This window comes from Vombatus ursinus, unplaced genomic scaffold (assembly GCF_900497805.2).
Source record: "Vombatus ursinus unplaced genomic scaffold, bare-nosed wombat genome assembly UNPS02010284.1, whole genome shotgun sequence".
NCBI classification, from domain to species: domain Eukaryota; kingdom Metazoa; phylum Chordata; class Mammalia; order Diprotodontia; family Vombatidae; genus Vombatus; species Vombatus ursinus.
In genome coordinates this window covers 6,204,450-6,223,968 of record NW_020950062.1, presented here as the reverse complement: position 1 = coordinate 6,223,968, position 19,519 = coordinate 6,204,450, and the positions used below count along the sequence as shown (strand labels likewise).

Sequence of the window (19,519 nt, the reverse complement as noted above, 5' to 3'; positions counted from 1 at the left end):
TGGTGAAGACAACATATTTATAGATCAATACACGCAAAATAAATAGGAAACAAATTTGGGGGCAATGGGAAGTACTAACATCTTGGGGGATGTAGGAACTGGCAACTGAGTTGAAATTTGAAAGAAATTATAAATTCTAAAAGGTAGTGGCAGACATGGAATGCCTTCCAGGCATCAGGGAAAACCTGTGAAAAAGAGCTGTCAGAAAAACAATCCCAGGTAATGAAAACTCTTTAACATGGTATGATGGGAAATGATGATCAGAATAATAATAATAATAGTTAACATTTATATAGTATTTACAGTGCTAGGGGCTAAGCACTTTACAATTATTACGTCATTTGATTCTCACAACAACCTTGGGACGTGAACGCTGTTATTATCCCCATTATACAGATGCGGAAACTGAGGCAAATAGAGATAAGTGACTCAGACATTTGTCTGAGATCAGATTTGAACTCATGTCTTCCTGACTCCAGGCCTAATGCTCTATCCATTGTACCACCTAGCCATGAGTCAGATTTTTTCTGGGTTCTGATACTAATTATATATTTTACTCTTGGCAAGACACAATCTCTCTGGGTCTTGATTTCCTCACCTGTAACATGGAGAATATAGATTAGATGAACTTTAGAGGGAGAAGGACCATTGGAGGCTTTTGAAGCAAAGCTATCCCTCTCTAGTTATGAAATTCTCCATGGCCTACTACCGCAGTTCTTAAATGCATCTATTTAAAAAAAGAAATTAGGTTTACTGTATTGTCTTACTAAATCTGTCACAGTGCTTGATGTTCAAACACTCGGGCCCTAGAATGCACGCAGCATGAAGTCATTCTAACATGTCTTTTTTTGCCAGTATTCTGTTCTTATTCCCCTGATGGTTCTAACAAAGTGTGTGCTCATTACAGTTTTCATACATTATATTCTTTCATCTTTTTTGGTGATATTATATTGGGTAGAAAGAATTGGTTAGGGAACATGCTCATTCCCAAAGCTGAAAGGTACACATAGCCAAGAATTAGATCACGCAATCTTCTTGAAGTTAGTGGAGCACACTGATTCAAATAAGGTCAAGTTGTATTTCCTCAACTTTTCACCCAAGCTTCTATTCCTTTGGCTTCGAATTTACACTTATCTCATCCTAATTCTGGGTTAATTTAATTTAAAAAAATTTATTGAGTGCTTGGTATATTTAGGTAAGAATATACTTCGTGAAGTTTTAAAAGCACTTTTTCATGCATTATTATATCTGGTTCTCACAACCACCCCATAAAGAAAGCCAGGCAACTATGAGCATCTCCATTTTCCAGGCAACTCAGAAATACCCCAGGCCATATGGAGAGAAACTAATGTCTCCTATTTACTATCATAAACTGCCAGTCATAGATACAAGATAAGTGTAAGATACTAAACAGGATCCCCAGCAGGTAATGTAAGTAATGCCCACCTTGGAAGCAAGAATAGCACAAGAGAAATAAGAGGACTGCAGTTATGCAGTGGAAGCCACACTTGCCTGTTCTAGATGGTGAGGTAGCTAAAGCCAATATCATAGATGTTGGAACAGGCACAGTTAAAACAGAGGCCTACTATGGAAGAAAAAGGGGGAGATGGGGCCCTCCCAGTTGAAGACCACCAGCCTGGCCTGTCATAGCCAAGAGGAGCAACACACCTCTTGTATCTGGTGACCCCTAGCACAGAGCTGGCACTTAATAAATTCTCTCTCTCTCTCTCCTTTCATCTCTCTTCTTTATTCTCTCCTTTTTCTTTCTCTCTAGATCAGAGGTTCTTAATCTGGAGTCCATAAACTTGGCTATTTTATTTTTTAATATTTTGATAATTGTATTTCAGCATAATTCATTTCCATTGCAATCTTATATATTTTACTATCTGCATTTAAAATGACTAATTCTAAGAAGGAATCCATAGGTTTCATCAGGTTATTAAAAGGGTCCATGACACACAAAAATGCTAAGAACCCTCATCAAAATTTGTACTGGCTAGCTTTATTAGAAGGCCTTGCATACCAAAAGGGAGGATCATTTGATGAAAGAATGCATGTCATCCATTTTGCAATTCTGGGTGTTCCCTCTCAGTTTCCTTCCTTTACTGACAGTGTAAAGCAAGAGATAATGCTGTAAATGGAGAGGTCTTAGGCCGGGGTTGGGAAAATTGTGGCCCTCTAGGTCCTCAAGTCCAATTTTTACAGAACAAATCCCTTCTATTAAGGGGATTTGTTCTAGGAAGTTTGGATTCAGTGAAAGGGCCACACTCGAGGACCTAGAGGGCCACATGTGGCCTCAAGGCCACAGGTTCCCCACCCCTGTAGACTATGTGGTCCCATGAAAATGGCCCTAAGTTCTTTGGGACCCGGCCCAGAAGTCACTGAGACAAGGATTTATGTATCAGCCATGATGCGAAACAATGTTATGTAGATAATGGGACAATGGTGAGCCAACTTTCCCCAGGTACCAACATGTGACAGGAAAGAGTATACCCCAAAGGTGTTGGGGGGAAATGTTGGTACTTTTTTATTTGTTTTTATATTTTAAGTAAATATCCATTGTAAAAGTTTTTTTAAAAAAGAAAAACATCATATTTCCTCCTGTACACCAAAATATTTACCACTTTTTGTGGTAGCAAAAAACATAAATGAGGCAGAAACCCACAAATTGGGAAATGGCTCAATAAATTGTAGTATATGAATATAACTTAATACTACATGTTCTATAAGGAATATTGAATATGATAAATACAGAGAAACATGGAAAGTCTTACATGAACCAATACAAATTGAAATAGGCAAAGCCAAACAAAAAATATACACGACTAAAACATAAATGGAAAAGAACAATAACAAAACAATTGAAAAATGAATATTGTAAAATTACAAAGCGCAGCTATAAAGAAGAGATATGAGAAGACAATACTCCCACTTCTTTGTAGAGGTGAGAGGCTCACCAGTTTGGAACACTGCATATATTTTAAGATTTCTCCCCTTATATTAATGGATTTTCCTAATTATATTTTTCTCTCTTCTTTTGAAAATTATTTATTATAAGAGATGGCTCTCTGGAAAAAGGAAAGTATGAAATTTAAGTATGTAAAAAATATTTCAATAAAAATTATTTTTAAAAAAGAAAGACATGAGATAAAAACCTTATAGAACTTAGAACCCTATTCTTGTCTACCTTCTGTATGAGTTTTCATCCTTCTCTATGATTCATACTAACTGATTTGGTGCCATGAGAAGATGGCCTGTCTGTGTGGGAAATTCTGTTGTTCTATGTGGAGCTGTAGACAATCAACAGGAACCATTGGTTGGGCCTGGCTGTGTTGGTCCAGTGTCTTGTGTGGTCAGCCGATGATTAAACATAGTGCCAGAATGTGCTAGTTAAACTTTTGGCTAAGAATACATCCCTAAAGCTCCAGATATTTATAATACCAAGGAATGATACCTGAGAAAAGAAAAGTAGGCACAGGACAGCTTTCCTGCAGTCAACTCTCAATTATCCCTATGTGGATTATCTCTGACAAAATTTTTATCCCAGGCCGGTTTATCTCCCAATCCCAGCAATCATATCCATACAATTTAAATTCAGGATGAGGCTAATTAAGAATGCTTGAGTAATGCTAATTAAGAATGTTCCCAAAGAGTCAGAAAATGCAACTCAAACTAGAACTGCTTAATTATCTGCTGTTTTAAAAGTTATTAGCATCACCACATTTTTTCCCTAAATGGATAAAACAAGAACTTTCCTGCTTTTATTTGAGAAAATAAAAACATACATGCAAAATTTTAATGACCTCCTTTGCCTACAGAGTTACCTAGTTCTCAGCTTAACAATACTGGCTCAGGATCTAAATTTCATTTTCAATAAATAATGAGCTCCTTCATACATGCATATATCTTACTATTTGGGCAAACAGGCACAGGAGCCCACATTTGGGGCAGGCACACTCATAACCCATTGACTTCACCTTCACTGTCACTTCCTTCTCTATAATATTCATGGACTTTGATAATCACAAAAACGTAATAGAGAAGGTGAGTATTATTAATTGTCACTTTTGCATGTTGAGAAATATGCTGAGGAGATCTACTCTGTGTCCACATAAATGAACAATCAATTTGCAATTCCAGAGCGGAACTCCAGAGTTTTCTATTTCCCAACTCAAGTCCCAAACACAAGACCTTCAACAAACCCACTTTCAGGACTAGATAACTGTGCACTTACGTGCCATCAAGAAATGGAAGTTACACAACCAATCATACGCCCAAGAAGACGGAAAAGAGTTGGCACAGTTCTTAAGTCTGACACTCAAGGTCCCCCAATATCTCCTGACATCCATATGGGTTTCCTCACCATTCCCCAAAATTGCCTTGAAAATTTTCACCTCTTTGCCTTTGCATATACTGTTCCCCACTGTCCCAAGCTGGGATGCCTTTTATCCTCACTTCTTGCCTTATGAGTCTTATAAATCAAGTCCTAATTAGACTTTCATGATTGTCCTTCCTCCACTGCAACCTCCTCAATTTACAGATGAGGGAACTGAGGAAATGGGGGGGTTATAACTACCTTATCAATAGTTTCATGAATGGTAAATTGTAACAATAATACTAATAACTAAAACCTGAATTACACTTTAAAGTTTGAAAAGCACTTTATTATTTGATTTTCACAATAATCCTGTGAGGTAGGTGATAATATTATCCCCATTTATCAGGAAACTGAGGCTAGTTAAGTGATTTGTCCCAAGCGACACAGCTAGAGACACATTCTTGGATCCAAATTCAGTACCATCTGATTGATTCAACCCTCTATCCACTATATGGCCTGAGTTATCTTATGTTTTCAAAGATGTAGAATGCTTACATTTATCACAGATTTAGGAAAATTATAGTTGAAGAAAATGAGGTCCAAAAGGACTTACTGATTTGCCCAAGGCACAGGAAGCACATAGCAGGGCTGTCATTGGAAAATGTTTTCTGACACCAAATTCAGTACATTTTCCATTATACCATGATGCTTCTTAAATTTTATTAGGATTGGACTCTATTCCTCTGAGCACTGACATGAGGTTAAGGCAACTAAAATTACCTTCTAGCCCAGAAAGCATGAAGCAATTTTAAAACACACAAATTGATGGCCAGAGCCTTTATTTAAATGATCTCTAGGCAAGTTTATAGCCATTCAAGTCAGCTCAACTTATATCACTTGGGGCTTAGTTATTTAGTTATTTATAAAGGTCACAAACCACCCTAATGGTGATACATATACAACAGAAGAAAAAAGATTTAAGATGTTCCAAGTCCATGAACAAAATGAGTTCATATTGACCTTGGCATCTGATCTGTTCATATAGTGTGTTAACTGGCACACCTACACTTCCCAACATCCAAAATATAATGTTCCTTGTATTCACCTGGGCATCCTTGACTACAGTAACCATACACAAATTCAAGAGGTGGGAAGGTTATGCTATCTACTGTGAGTTCTAGTTAGATCTTCCACTAAAAACTACCCTGGAATTTCAGGCAGTATTAAAATGACTTCCTCCTGAAGAGCATCATGGAATATTTTTCTAGTTTATGGACATCATAAAGAAGTTTGGTATCAACATTTCTGCTTCTGCATAAAAGTCTGCTAAATTCTAAGTGAACTTCAGTTTAAACAAAATGAACATGATAGTACCTAGAAAAACAAAAGCACTGCCCAAATATTAAACTTAGGAAAAATTTAACATGGCAACCACATAGAAAGTATTCAATAATTTACAAATAACCTCATATCAAACCTCAATCAATTTGCTAGTTATTAATACTACTACCAGGAATATATTTAATTTTGGAATGGGATTATAAAAATAAAGAACTAATCAATGGCTAATTTATTCATTCATTACAATTTTTAATCTGTTTTAGTAGCTGCTTATCTTAAGGATGCCAGTTGGACAAAACTCCATCTACCTTCCTTGTTTCAGAAGGCTCTTAAGAAAATGAAGATTTTAGGGCCAATTAAATTAAAACTTGATTAATTCTTCATGCCACAGAAATTTTGAAAGAAGGAGGGAGGCAAAGCTTTTATGTTCAACTCTGCTTAAAAAACAAATCTTGAAGGACCACTAGTTAATATCATATATAGCTCACATCTTCACATCTAAGATGCCATGTGTGACTATCTACTTCTATTGGCTGGTCAATTACATTTCCCATGAACAAGAAACTAAAAATTTAATAAAGCCCATTCTCAATTATCCAAGCTGATGCATGGCCATATTAAGGCTAATCATTCAAAACAATTAATGATACAAAAATAATTGTTAGGTTTAGAAAACTGTTCTCAATTCAATTAATGAATTAATTTGGCAGCAGACTAACCTTCTGATTTTTGTTCTCTATTTACACAAATATTAAACATTAGCTTATTTGGACAACTGACCAAATGACACCAACTGACAATGGGAAAGGGTGACCAAGAAGGGACAGGGAGAGGAATAAGCATTTATATTGCCTATGTGCGAGGTATTGTGCTAAGAGCTTAATAAATATTATCTCATTTGAAGAAGCTATTCAGAGAGGCAAAAAAAATCATTCTGTAGATGATAATCCCTTGCGATAATCCACATGAGAATAATCAAGGCTAGACTATAGCAATTTATCATCACTAACACCTTATAGAGCTTTTCCAATGGTATGTTTTTCTGGGACAGATAATACAGATGGACCCAGAGTTGAAAAGGAGGAGAGTGAGTTGGATTGCCTTTGAATAACTGAAAAAGCACATTTACTAATTTCAACCTCTCCATAACAGCAAAGACCTATCTTTTTAATACAAAGATTTTACTGGGGGGTTTTGTGTAACAGGAAGATCTGGAATACCACTGCCTCCAAAGTACTAAAGAGGAGTATTGCACAGAAGAAAGTAGAAAGCTCCATGGTACACATGAGCAGGCTGTAACATATGACCAACAAGGAACACCAAAGAAGAGCAGAAGTAAAGGATGTTATCATTCTGTATGAGAAAATAAGATGTGCTAGTCACATGGTAAGGGTGAGTGATGACAGGTGGATGACCAAAACGTTCACTGGTACTTCTGCAATGTTGAGAAAAATGGAAAAAGGTTCCCAGCATGTTGGCTGGCTCCTGAGGTGAACTTCTAGGAGAACACAGGTGAGATTCACAAAGGATGATCAGACACGGATAGGTTGCCACATACATTATTAAAGGGAATTCCTCAATCAATGAGATCACAGATGTTTGACAATATGAGCACCTGGAAGGTGGATGTGCAACCTTACATCCTATTAACAGCTTCAATTATTTCAGAGACAAACAGATTCTCTACAGAGCCATGCCTCCTGCTGATAAGTGACAAAACTAATACTGAGGTACAGCCTGTCTGCTTCCTTTGTTCAAGGATTGCTTGACCTGGCAAATTCTTTTCTCTCAAACTATGTATGGCATCCCTCAAATAGGCATCACAGGATCTACATCCAAACTTGAGAATTAACCATGGCTCACTTATCTATTTCTCCATTATAATAAATTGTCACATTCTAATCAAATGCCATACCATTCATTGTTTTATTTTCAACTTTTACTGGTGCCTGTTGGTAAATGATAAAGTATTTGAATTTACACAAATGTTTAAATTTCTTACTTCCTATTTCCTAGTCAAGCCCCACATTTGGCCAACATTTTCACATCTTATTACTTAATTATACTATATTATTTGTATATTTATTACTATTACTTATTATCATATCAATGCACAGGATTTTAAACCAATCAATGAATCAAAAGGTCTCATGGAACGAACACTAAAGGACAAACTGAAGCATAATCAGGAAAGAGCATTATCAGGAGAATATTATGTACACTGACCATAACACTGTCAATAGAAAACATCTGTAAATCAGCTAAACTCAAATTAATTGCAATGACCAATCCTGTCCAGGAGAATAGATGATGAAATATATTTCCCTTCTCTTGGAAGAAAAGTGAAGGATTACAGGGGCAGAATGTGGCAGTGTGCTGTTAGTAGCAATTGTTTAGTTATTCAGTTACTCAGCTTGCTTCTGAGGTTTTTGTCAAAAGAAAAAGATCAATGAGATGGGGAAGTGATTATATATAGATATATCTATATATGTGTATATATGTATACATATATACATATAAATATATTTGTGTATGTGTATGTATCAGGAAATGGCAATGATATATAAAAGGCAACAATAAAACTATTTGTTTTTTATTGTCTTGCAATAAAAATATTTGTTTATGAACACTGGTCCTAGTTCTGCCATTTATAAACAGTATGGCCTTCAGTAAATCACTAAACCTCTCAGTTTCTTCATCCTTAAAATGGGATACTTGCACTTACCTACCTCACAGGATCTGTTATAAGGATCAAATGAGATAATGCAAATAAAATGTTTTTGAACAAAAATATTTAAAATGTAGACTAATAATCCAACTATATAGAGAATAGTCTTTCATAATAAAACCTATACAGTATCCTATCTAGTCAATATTCCAACTGTCCTTTCCTATTGCTGGGTGGACATACATTTTTTAGGAAATTGCTGTTTGGATTATTCCTCACCTTAGATGCTTCTGCCTCAATCTGTTGTCGCTTGGGTGTTTCTTTCAGGTCAGGTGATTTCTGGGTAGTTTTGTTCTTAACGGCTTGAGATTCAATGCCTTCAGCTTCAATTTGCTGGTTAATACCTTCTGCATGGACAGAGTGATCAATACCATTTGGATTCAGACTGCAATGGATAGCTAGGAGAAAAAAAATGACAGATATAGCTCAGTAAACAAATCATATCAGGAGAGTCTCCAGAGACAAAGAGCATTTCATCAAGCACCAGCAGGAAGGTGCCAGGCTGGGAGCTGAGAAGCCGAGAAAACCTCAGAAATTGTACTTATAATCTTATGGAACCCCAGAAGTTCAGAGGCATTTCAGAGGACTTCGGAGGTCACTCGTCCCACCTATAGCTGAGGAGGAATACTTTCTACAGTCAACCTGACAAGTGGCCATCCAGGCTCTGCTTGCAGACTAATGAGATGGAATCTGCCACATCCCAAAGCAATCCATTATTCTTAGAGACAGTTCTAACTGTTGGAGCATTTCCCCCACTCCCACCTCACCTCCTTATTCTGGTAGTATGGAATTTGGTTCACTTCTTTACTAACCTGGAAAAAAAAATCCAGCTTTTCATTCCAGAGTAACTCATTCAATTAGACAGCTCCATATTAAGTATCTACTGCATGCAAAGATCTGGGATAAATGATGAACATGTCCATATGTAGCAAAGTAGAAAGAATGATGGATTTTAGAGTCAGAAGACTTTGGCTCAAATCCTAGCTGCTTGACAAAGGGCAAGTCACTTAATATCTCTGGGCCTCCATGTCCTCAGCCATCAAAATGAGGAGAGGTTGGGCTTGATGGCATCTGAGATTCTTTCCAGCTCTAAAGCTTCATGTATCAATATGAAGATCCTATTCTCCAGAAATTTACAATATAATGCAAAGTGGGAATGGACTAGGAGTCCACAACTATGATGGAAAGGATAGAGAGATAAATGCAAAAAAGACATGTAAGACAAATATTCTAAGAGATGGAGAGGAGGCACATGGGGGTGGCAGAAGGGGAGGGCCAGGAAAGTTGTACTTATAATCTTATGGAACCCCAGAAGTTCAGAGGCATTTCAGAGGACTTCGGAGGTCACTCATCCCACCTATAGCCGAGGAGGAATACTTTCTACAGTCAACCTGACAAGTGGCCATCCAGGCTCTGCTTGCAGACTAATGAGATGGAATCTGCCACATCCCAAAGCAATCCATTAACAACTTCTTGGAGTTGTTAACATTTATATCGATGCTCTAAAAGAGACATCAATAGATGGAACTGGGGATGTGGAAAGACCATTTAATGTACTGGGGACCAGAGCAAAGTTAACACAAGAACAGAGAGAATGCTCCAGGATCTCATTCCCCCTACTCAATCAACTTCTTTGGCTCCCTATTACCTTCAAGATCAAATTAAAACTCCCTCTTCAAGATTTAAAGACCTTCACAACCTGATTCCAACCTGTTTCCAGGTTTATTGTACATAACTACTCTTATCCACACTGGACCTGCTAAACTGATCTCCTCATTATTCCTCAAACATGTTACTCAATCTCTATCACTATCATTTGCTCAGGCTACACCCCATGTCTGGAATGCACTTCCTTCTCACTCTTAGAATCCCTAGTTTCTTTCCATGTTCACTTCAAGGGTTACCTTCTGTGGAGTTGTGAACTGATCCAACCATTCCAACCATTCTGGAGAGCAATTTGGAACTATGTCCAAAGGGCAATCAAACTGTCCATATCCTTTGATCCACCAATATAACTACTAGGCCTGTATCCCAAAGAGTTCATTAAAAAAATAGAAAAAAGACCTACATGTACAAAAATACTTATAGCAGCTCTTTGTGTAGTGGCAAATAACTGGACATTAAGGAAATCCATCAATTGGGGGAATGGATGAACAAGGTGTAGTATACACACACACACACACACACACACACACACACACACACCCCTACACCTATGAATGTAATGGAATACTACTATGCTATAAAAATGACAAGCAAAATTATTTCAGAAAAACCTGGAAAGACTTAAATGAACTGATGCTAAGAGAACATTGCACACAGTAACAGCAACATTGTGCCATGATCAACTATGAATAGCTTAGCTCTTCTCACCAATACAATGATCCAAAACAATTCAAAAGGACTCATGATAGACAATGGTATCCATATTCAGAGAAGGAACTAAGGAGTCTGAATGCAGATTGATGAATACTATTTTCACTTTTTTTCATGTTTTTTTTTTCCTTTTGGCCTGTTTCTTCTCTCACAAGACAACTAATAAGAAAATATGTTTTACATGACTGCACATACATAACTTAAATCAAATTGCTTATTGTTTTAGGGAGGTGGGTAGATGGGGTGAAGAGAGAAAATTTGGAACTCAAAATTTTGAAAAAAGAGAATGTTAAAATTGTCTTTATACGTAATTGAAAAAAATACTATTTATAAAAAAAAGAGTCACCACTACTTGAGGGCTTTCATGATTTCCTCCCTCCCCTCCTGCTAATATTTTCCCCTCCAAGTTACCTTGTATCTATTTTGAATAATTCTGCATCTACCTGCATACGGGTGGGTTGTCTCCCTGCTTAGATTCTAAGTTACATGAGAGCAGGAACTGTTTTCCCTTTTGTCTTTGTATTCCCAGTGCCTGACACATATCAGGTTTGTTGATTGACTGATTAAAGAGGAGTGGTAAAGATTAGGCTGGATCATGGGGGTCCTTAAATTCCAAGGTGTGGTAGGCAATGGGGAGCCACTGAAGGTTAATCTGAGGAACAACTTGGTCACAATGGTACTTTGGAAAGATTATTGAGATTATAGGACATGCCTCTGAGTTCACTCAACATAAGAGCTAGGAGGTATCCCAGGACTCCATTAATCCAGACTCTGGGAATCAGTCATTTATTATATTCCAGGTACCACACTAGGCAGGGCAGACAGGTGGTACAGTGGATAGAGTGTCAGGTCTGGAACTCAAGAAAATTCTTCCTGAGTTCAAATCCAGCCTCAGACACTTACTAGCTTTGTGACCATGGGAAAGTCACTTGACCCTGTTTGCTTCAGTTTCCTCATCTGTAAAATGAGCTGGAGAAGAAAATGGCAAACCACTCCAGTATCTTTGCCAAGAAAACCCCAAATGGCATTACGAAGAGTCAGACATGACTGAAATGACTGAATAATAATAACAAGAAACTATGTAATCCAGTGACACTGGCCTCCTTGCTGTTCCACAAATAAAAAATTCAATCACTTGACTCTGGGCATATTCTTTGACTGTCCTTCATTCCTGGAAGGCTGCCCCTCCTTATTTCAAACTCCTGGTTTCCTCGACTTCCTTTAAATCCCAACTAAAATGCCATCTTCTACAAGAAGTCTTTCTCAACTACTCCATGAATGTGTCAATTCTATGTCCTATTTATTTTATCTGTAGCTTGTATGCATATATTTGGTTGCTTGTTTTATGTCGTGAAGTCCTTAAGCACAGACAGTCTTTTGCCTCTTTTTATGTGCCCAGAGCTTAGCATATGCCTGGCATATAATAGATACTTAATAAATGTTTATTGACTAACTGATTATGCAACATCCTTGGGCATAAGAAAGTCATTGTGCTTCACAATAATATATACGAACTCTGTTCTTTCCTCCTATCATTACACAATTTTGCAAAGAGCCTTCCTTTTATGGACAATTTTTTAAATAAAGTTTTATTATTCTTATAGTAACTTGAAAAAAATACATGTTGCTTCTTGTATTTCTTGATGTAAATAATTATGAAGCATGAGATTATATATATATGCACATATATATCCACATATAAGCACACATACATCCATATATATGTACATATATATCCATATATACACACATATACATATATATGTACACATATATATCCATACATATAAGCATATATATGTATGTGTACATATATATATGTATGTATAAGCTCAAATTATGAGAAGCCATATTTTTAACTAGCATGTATAGACATATTTCACCTGGATATCAACTGGCCTCTTTCAGTGCAGAATCCAATAGAATTCTGTATTGTATCATTTTCATGGGAAAACAAAAAACTGTGGCAATGCTATCAGTAGGTTTGCAAAGTTAAAAAAATTCCTAAAATGAGTATCAATAGCATAAGTGATAATCATCTTTAACTACCTTCATACTTTTGTTGTTGTTATTCAGTCATGTTCAACTCTTCATGACCCCATTTGGAGTCTTCTTAGCAAAGATACTAGAGTGGTTTCCCATTTCCGTGTCCAGTTCATTTTAAGATGAAGAATTGAGGAAAACAGGGTTAAGTGACTTGCCCAGGGTCATACAACTAGTAAGTGTCTGAGGCCAGATTTGAACTCAGGGAGGTGAGTCTTCCTCACCCCAAACCTGGCACCCTGTCCATTGTGTAACCTAGCTGCCTCCACTTTTAATGCAAAAATTGAAAGATTTTTTTCAATTATTTGATTAGAAAGGTCATTAGACAGACATATAGGTGATTTTCCTTTTCATCATTTTACCTGTAAACAGAACCATTCACAGTACTACTGCAAGTAATGGACGCAACATTGTTCTGAACATACAGCTGAAGGTAGCACTCACGGTTGCCTATTGGATGAGGCTTTCTTTTTTTTGTGTTATAAGACGTGTTTATTATAATAGTGTAACGATTAAAAGGAATGAATCACTTTTTGTTTCTCAAAAGCAATGCTACACTACCAACTTAATATTTTCCCTGGTGTTTTACAAATATTATGTTCACTCTGTAGTACTTGATTGTCTTTAAATTTCTTATTTAACTTTGATATTAAAAGAATGCTTTTATTTAAGCTTATTGCAAATGATTTATTTGCAATTGTGATATGGTGGTGACCTGGGCTCCCAAAGGGTATGCCAGTTAAGTGTAAACTCTGGCATCTTTTATCTCCAAAAATCTCCAACAAGATTTTTAGTACAATCCCAATATTTGAAGGCCAGCTAACTAAAGTTCAGAGAGGTTCATCACCAAAAGGCTGGCCAAAAAGTGATGACTGTGTTTTGGCCCCATAACAAGATACTCGGGATTTCTGAGCTACACAATTGAAGAGAATACCCATGTTGATAAAAAAAAATACGTATATTTTTAAACACTAACAAAACATACAGCCCACTAGTTAGGATCAGTATTTCTCAAACTAAAGATCATAAAATCATAGAATCTGATAATCAGAACGAACCTCAAAGAGCTGTCTAATCCAACTCATACCTGAACATTGCCTCTACTACTACATTGCCAAGTGGTCACTCAACTTCTGTCTAAAAGTCTCAAGCAAGGAGTAATTTATGATGTCCTGAGGTAGTCCATTACGTATTTTGCGATGAAATTCACAGACAGCTACACTGGCCCAATTCCCATAAACCACCACTACACACTCACTTGGGCCATTTCTTTCTGGAAAAACAAATCAACAAATATTTATTGAGCACTTACTATTTGCAAGACGCTTATTAGGCACTATAAGAACTGGTACATGTGATCCAGTAAGACAAAAAAAGCTAAGTAGGGTTTTTTGGTTGCGTTTTTTGTTTGTTTGTTTTTTACTGCTTTAAGCCTAATCATCCCTAAGGGTTTCTTGCTAGTATTGACCAATATCCATTGCTCAATGATAAAGCTTATACGCTCTTCGACTTGCCAGTTTTTTGCAGGAAATAAATTTATAATATAAGTTCTCTGAACGTTGGAATATCAAAAACTTTAGTTTTGCTTTAAGAGATCCATTTAGTGCTCAGGAATGTTGTCAAATATAATAATAATGTTGGTCTTTTGCAATTTTTATCTTTTGTTAAGCAGATGCCACTCCAAAGTGCATGAGGCTTTCTGCACTTAGTAATTGTGTTAGCAACCTTATGAAATGTAAGCAACTCTTTTAATTTCATGGACACGGTGTTTTTTGTTTGTTTTGCTTACTGAAAGCATCTATTTTTTTCTGGGAAATTATTTTATCTTGTTAATCTATTCTGCATGTACATATTTAAGACATGTTTTCAATTTACTAGATTTCATACTATCTGTACCTAAAGCACTGATACAAAGGAAACATAATGATATTCTTTATCTATAAATAACAGTTCTTATGAATCCCATCAACAAATAAATGAGATTGTATTTTCTGGATCTGGGAATTTTACTTTGATTTTCTATTGTTCTGTAATTTACAGATTCTCCATTGCCTTTATACTAATTTTAGCTACTCTAGGAGATTTTCTATTCAAACAGGTCAGATATCTATCTATGGATATTATTTCACTTTAACAAATAGGCAATAAAAATTAAGATACGTAAATTTAATTGCTGAAAATTTCAAAGTTATCTAAAATTGCTATCAGTTATAAAATATTTTAAATGTTAGGTTTTTTTGAGAAACCAGTTTATTCTAAATTTACTAAAAATGATAACAGATATTATGACCTTTTAAGTTCTGTGCAAAAACTATTCAACTTTGTTTCCAGACTTTATTTTCAAATGCAACAACAGACTTCATCTATCTTGTCAGCCAGCAGATCAGGACTATGCTAAAATTCTACATGTAGCATTTGACCCCCTTTGAACACTATGAATGCTGCCCAGCCACTGTCAGTTGGAATGAATTCTCCCCATTATTCTTGCCTTTATTGATTTTTACCTTTGTTTAAAAAACAAAAACTCAGTTTTTTGTCAGAGTGGATATATTCATGTAGGAGTTATACATGAAAACATTCAATGGTTTTTACCATTACTCTGAGAGAGTCTTGACATTCTATCTTATCATGGAGGTGGGGTAAGGAAGAGAAATACTACAGTTTGAGAAATTCTTCCTCAAACCCTTGTAATTTGTCTTCCAACCTCATAATTTGACTGAAACTGTCCTCTCTAAGTCTGCCAATGAGTTGTTAATTGTGAAATCTGTTGACATTTTCTCAATTTTCATTCTTGACACATAGTAGGCACCTAATATGTACTGGCTGACTGATTCCTATCCCCTCCCCATGCACCATATCTTTTGACATAGTTAATTACTCCCTATTCTCTCCCCTCACTAGGTTTTTGTGACATTATTTTCTCTTGGTTGTCATCTTAATTGTCCAGCCTCTCTTCCTTAGTTTTCTTTGTGCTATTATCATCCATGTCCTAAACCCAGCCTTTGGGAATTTCCCAAGGTTTGACTCTGATGGATGCTCAGTCAAGCAATTATTTATTAAGCATTTATGTGCCTGGCACTATGCTAATTTCTGGGCATACAAAGATCATGCCATTGCCTTACTCAAGAAGCTTTAGGGATTTTTCTATTGCCTCTAAATATGAACTCCTTTATTTGGCATTTGAAGCCCTTTCTTGAAGCTCCAGTCTTTCTATGATTATTTCTCATTATTTGATTATTATAATCATTAATTATTAATAATCATTATATGATTATTTTTCACACAGGCTTAATACGCACAATACTAAACAATTTACTGCTCCCCACAGGCAATATTCCATCTTCAACCTTCAACCCCGTATAGTCTATTCCTCATGGCTAGAATAAAATCCTTCTTCAACTCAGCCTCTTATAATTCTTAGTTTACTTTGATATTCAGCAAGGCCTAATATTTCCAGTACCCTTCTCCTCCTTCACAAATAACACACACACACACACACACACACACAAAAATGCTAGAATAAAATGTTGCCTTATAGGCTCTTTTAAAGTAAGATGTCTCCCATCCACATATCAGAATCATTCAGGATTCTTTGTAAGGTATATCAACAGAAACAGAAATAATCCTGTGTGATAACGTTTTGATAATAAACTTCAGAGGATACATAAAACATAGAGAAATGTGTCCATCAAAAGTATTTACTGCTACAATGGAAGTGACCTGGACAGTTCCAGGTTGAGGGGGAATTCCTTATGGATAGGGAGGTATCTCAGATGCTCCTGCTTGAAGATGGCTTTGTGCTGAGGAAGAGATGTGTAATCACTCAAAGGATTGTGACCTGCCCATTCACACAACAAAGACCAAGTGCAAAAAAAGAGTATCTGTTGCACAGGTTTTCACATTCATACTTGCAATCAAATTGATCAACTTCAGAGCTTGTCCAACAGAGAGGAGGGGGGTGTGTGTGGGGGGGTGTGGGGTGTGTGGGGTGTGTGTGTGTGTGTGTGTGTGTGTACATGAGATGAAGAGTACAAAGAGACAATTAAGTAGGCCCAGAGTAGTAAAGGAGAAAGAAAATGTCCTGCATTGCTTTCAGGAAATTGCAAAGCTCTTTTATGACCCTAAACTTCCCATGAAAACAAAGGCTTATATTTTCAATAGTAACATTTTATCAGTGCTGCTATAGGGCATATGTCAATGAGATGTGGAAAACTACTACCTCTGAAGAACTAAAGTTCTTCACCCAGAGTAAAGGAGTAGGTACATGGCAGGTATAAAAGAAGACTGAAACATATCTAATGAGGAGCTCCACAGCTCTGGTTTGTTCTATTCACTCCAGCTTTGCGTCAAAACTTAGCATGTTCCTGGCTGTCTTCATGGCTTCCTGTCCAGCTTCCATCCCCACAAGGTTCCTATCATTTCACCTTTTCTTACCTGGTGTCATGCCCATCTTTCCCCTTCCCAGGATCTGTATATCCTACCCTGTCACACACATACTTTCCAAGTCTAGCTCTGAAAAATAACAATCATATCAATAATAATCAAATCAATACTACCACTCCCTGTAAAGATGCCAATCAATTGTCCTATTACTCCAATCACCATTCTCTTTGAGACTTATCTATCCAAAAACCTGTTCTCTGGCCACATACCACCATGTGTTGTCTTCCCTTATTAGAATGTAAACTCCATGAGAACAAGGGCTGTTTTGCTTTCTTCTATTTGTAGAACTTTTCACAGTGCCTAGAACATAGTAAATGCTTAATAAATGATTTTGCATTCATTTAGTCTTCTATGCCTTCAAGACACTGACAGACTTCACCTAGACAAAACTGTTGGGGGAAAAGCAAATTGCTCTTGACTTCAAACCCATACAAAGAGTTCTTATCTAGCCTGAGTTTTTCCAAATCTGGTTGGCCTACGGCCCCTTCAAAGGACATCCTATTAGCTCAGTGGTTGAAATGGAAAGGAAAGTCCAAATTAGATAGAACTGCTTAGCACTAGTGGTATCCTGTAGCATGAAGTACATAAGCACTCAGTCTAACAGTTGGAAATGACATTAAAAGCCATTTGATCCAACCTGTACCCATTAACAAATGGTTATTTAATCTTTGCTTGAAAGTCTCCAGTGAAGGGGAATATACTAATCTCAGAGGCGTGTCATTCTACTTTTGGATAATGTTTATTGTAAGGAAGGTTTTTTCATAGAAATCTTCTCAGGATACAGAGAAGCAGGGAAATGTTGGTATTTACCACTTTGAAATAAAGAAAGACACAGACATGTGCATGCACATACATATGTGTTTATGTATATGTGTATATACATACACACATACACACACATACACACACGCATACACACACAAACACAAGGCATGTATAATAGGGCAAGTTAGGTTTGTCAATAGAATATTATTAATAAAATGCCAGTCTCAAGAGTCAGGAAAACTTGAGTTCAAATCTTGCCCTAGACACTTATTAAGTCTATGTCCCTGGGACAGTCATTTAACTTTTCTCAGGTTTAGTTTCTTTACTTGTAAATAAAGGGGTTGGACTTCACAGCCTCTAAGCTCCCTTCTAGCTCTAAATGATCCTCTAACAACTGTATGGCTTCATTTACCATTCTCTTTTCCTAGCCACCCTTGTACATGAAAATGTTTATACTTGTTGATGTTTTTCTAGTCATGATTTTAAAAAAAATTAAGGAAATCTTGTTCTCATCTTAAAACCTTTGCTCCCCATTCTATCCCTGGGGTAACACAGAAGAAATCTAATTTTCATGTCTTTAATATAACAACCCTTCAAACACTTGTTTACTATTATGTACCTCTTAAGACTTCTCTAAGCTACACATTCCCATTTGCCCCCTGCAGGACAAATCTTCCATTCCTCTTACCATCCTACTGGCCCTTTTCTGGATATGCTCCATCGTAAACATCTTTTCCAAAATATGGCACAGTAAAATTACTCTATAGGTGTCCTTGACCACAACAAAGTTAGCTGAATTACTACTTTCTGCTATACTTACAGGAGCCAAGATGGCGTTATAAGCAATAAATTGCTGTAACTCTCCCATATTCACCTCCAAACAACCATAAAATAGCACCCCAGAACAAATCCTAGAACAACAGAAGTAGCAAAAAGACAGGGTGAAACAATCTTTTAGCCCAAGGAATTTGTAATATCGACAAGAAAGGTCCATCTTCATTCGGGTCAAAGGAGAGTGCATTCCAGGACAGGAAGCATCTCAGCAAACCAGCAGCAAGCCTCACCTCAGCAAATAAGCGGGAGATCCCAAGCCCCAGTGTGCTGGAGCAGGCAAACACCAACACTAGGATCCTCTCATGCCTTAGCACTGTCAGGGGAACCATCAGACTCCAGCTCCAAGAACCACCGTGTGCTTTGGTGTAGCCTGCGCAAATAAGCATCCTCTGGCATGACAAGAAAGTAGGCCACATCTCCACGCTTTTCATTGTAGCCCCGGGGAAACAGGCATCCTCCACTGGTCAGACCCCCATGTGCTTCACTGCAGCCCCAGGGAAATGCAGAAACACACTACTGGGCCTAAGCACATGCCAGACACCACCATTAGGACCCCAGCTCTGCACAAATCCTTACAGCTTCCAGCAGCACCAGCCACCCTCCACCCAAACCCCTCAGCACAGCACCAGACACCAGGGTCCCCCCAGGAGCCTCAGGGCAACATTAGTTCA

The 19,519-nt window shown here is 37.1% G+C and overlaps 1 protein-coding gene across 3 annotated transcripts in view; it reads right to left on the bottom strand.

Moving 5' to 3' along the window:
• Nucleotides 1–19,519, bottom strand: part of SAMD12 (sterile alpha motif domain containing 12) — a 509,235-nt gene that overhangs the window by 432,270 nt on the left and 57,446 nt on the right. For all 3 annotated transcript variants that reach the window (XM_027854048.1, XM_027854047.1, XM_027854049.1), the window contains exon 2: nucleotides 8,607–8,785. In XM_027854048.1, coding sequence (XP_027709849.1) covers nucleotides 8,607–8,785 — 179 coding nt within the window. The remainder of the gene's footprint in view (nucleotides 1–8,606; nucleotides 8,786–19,519) is intronic.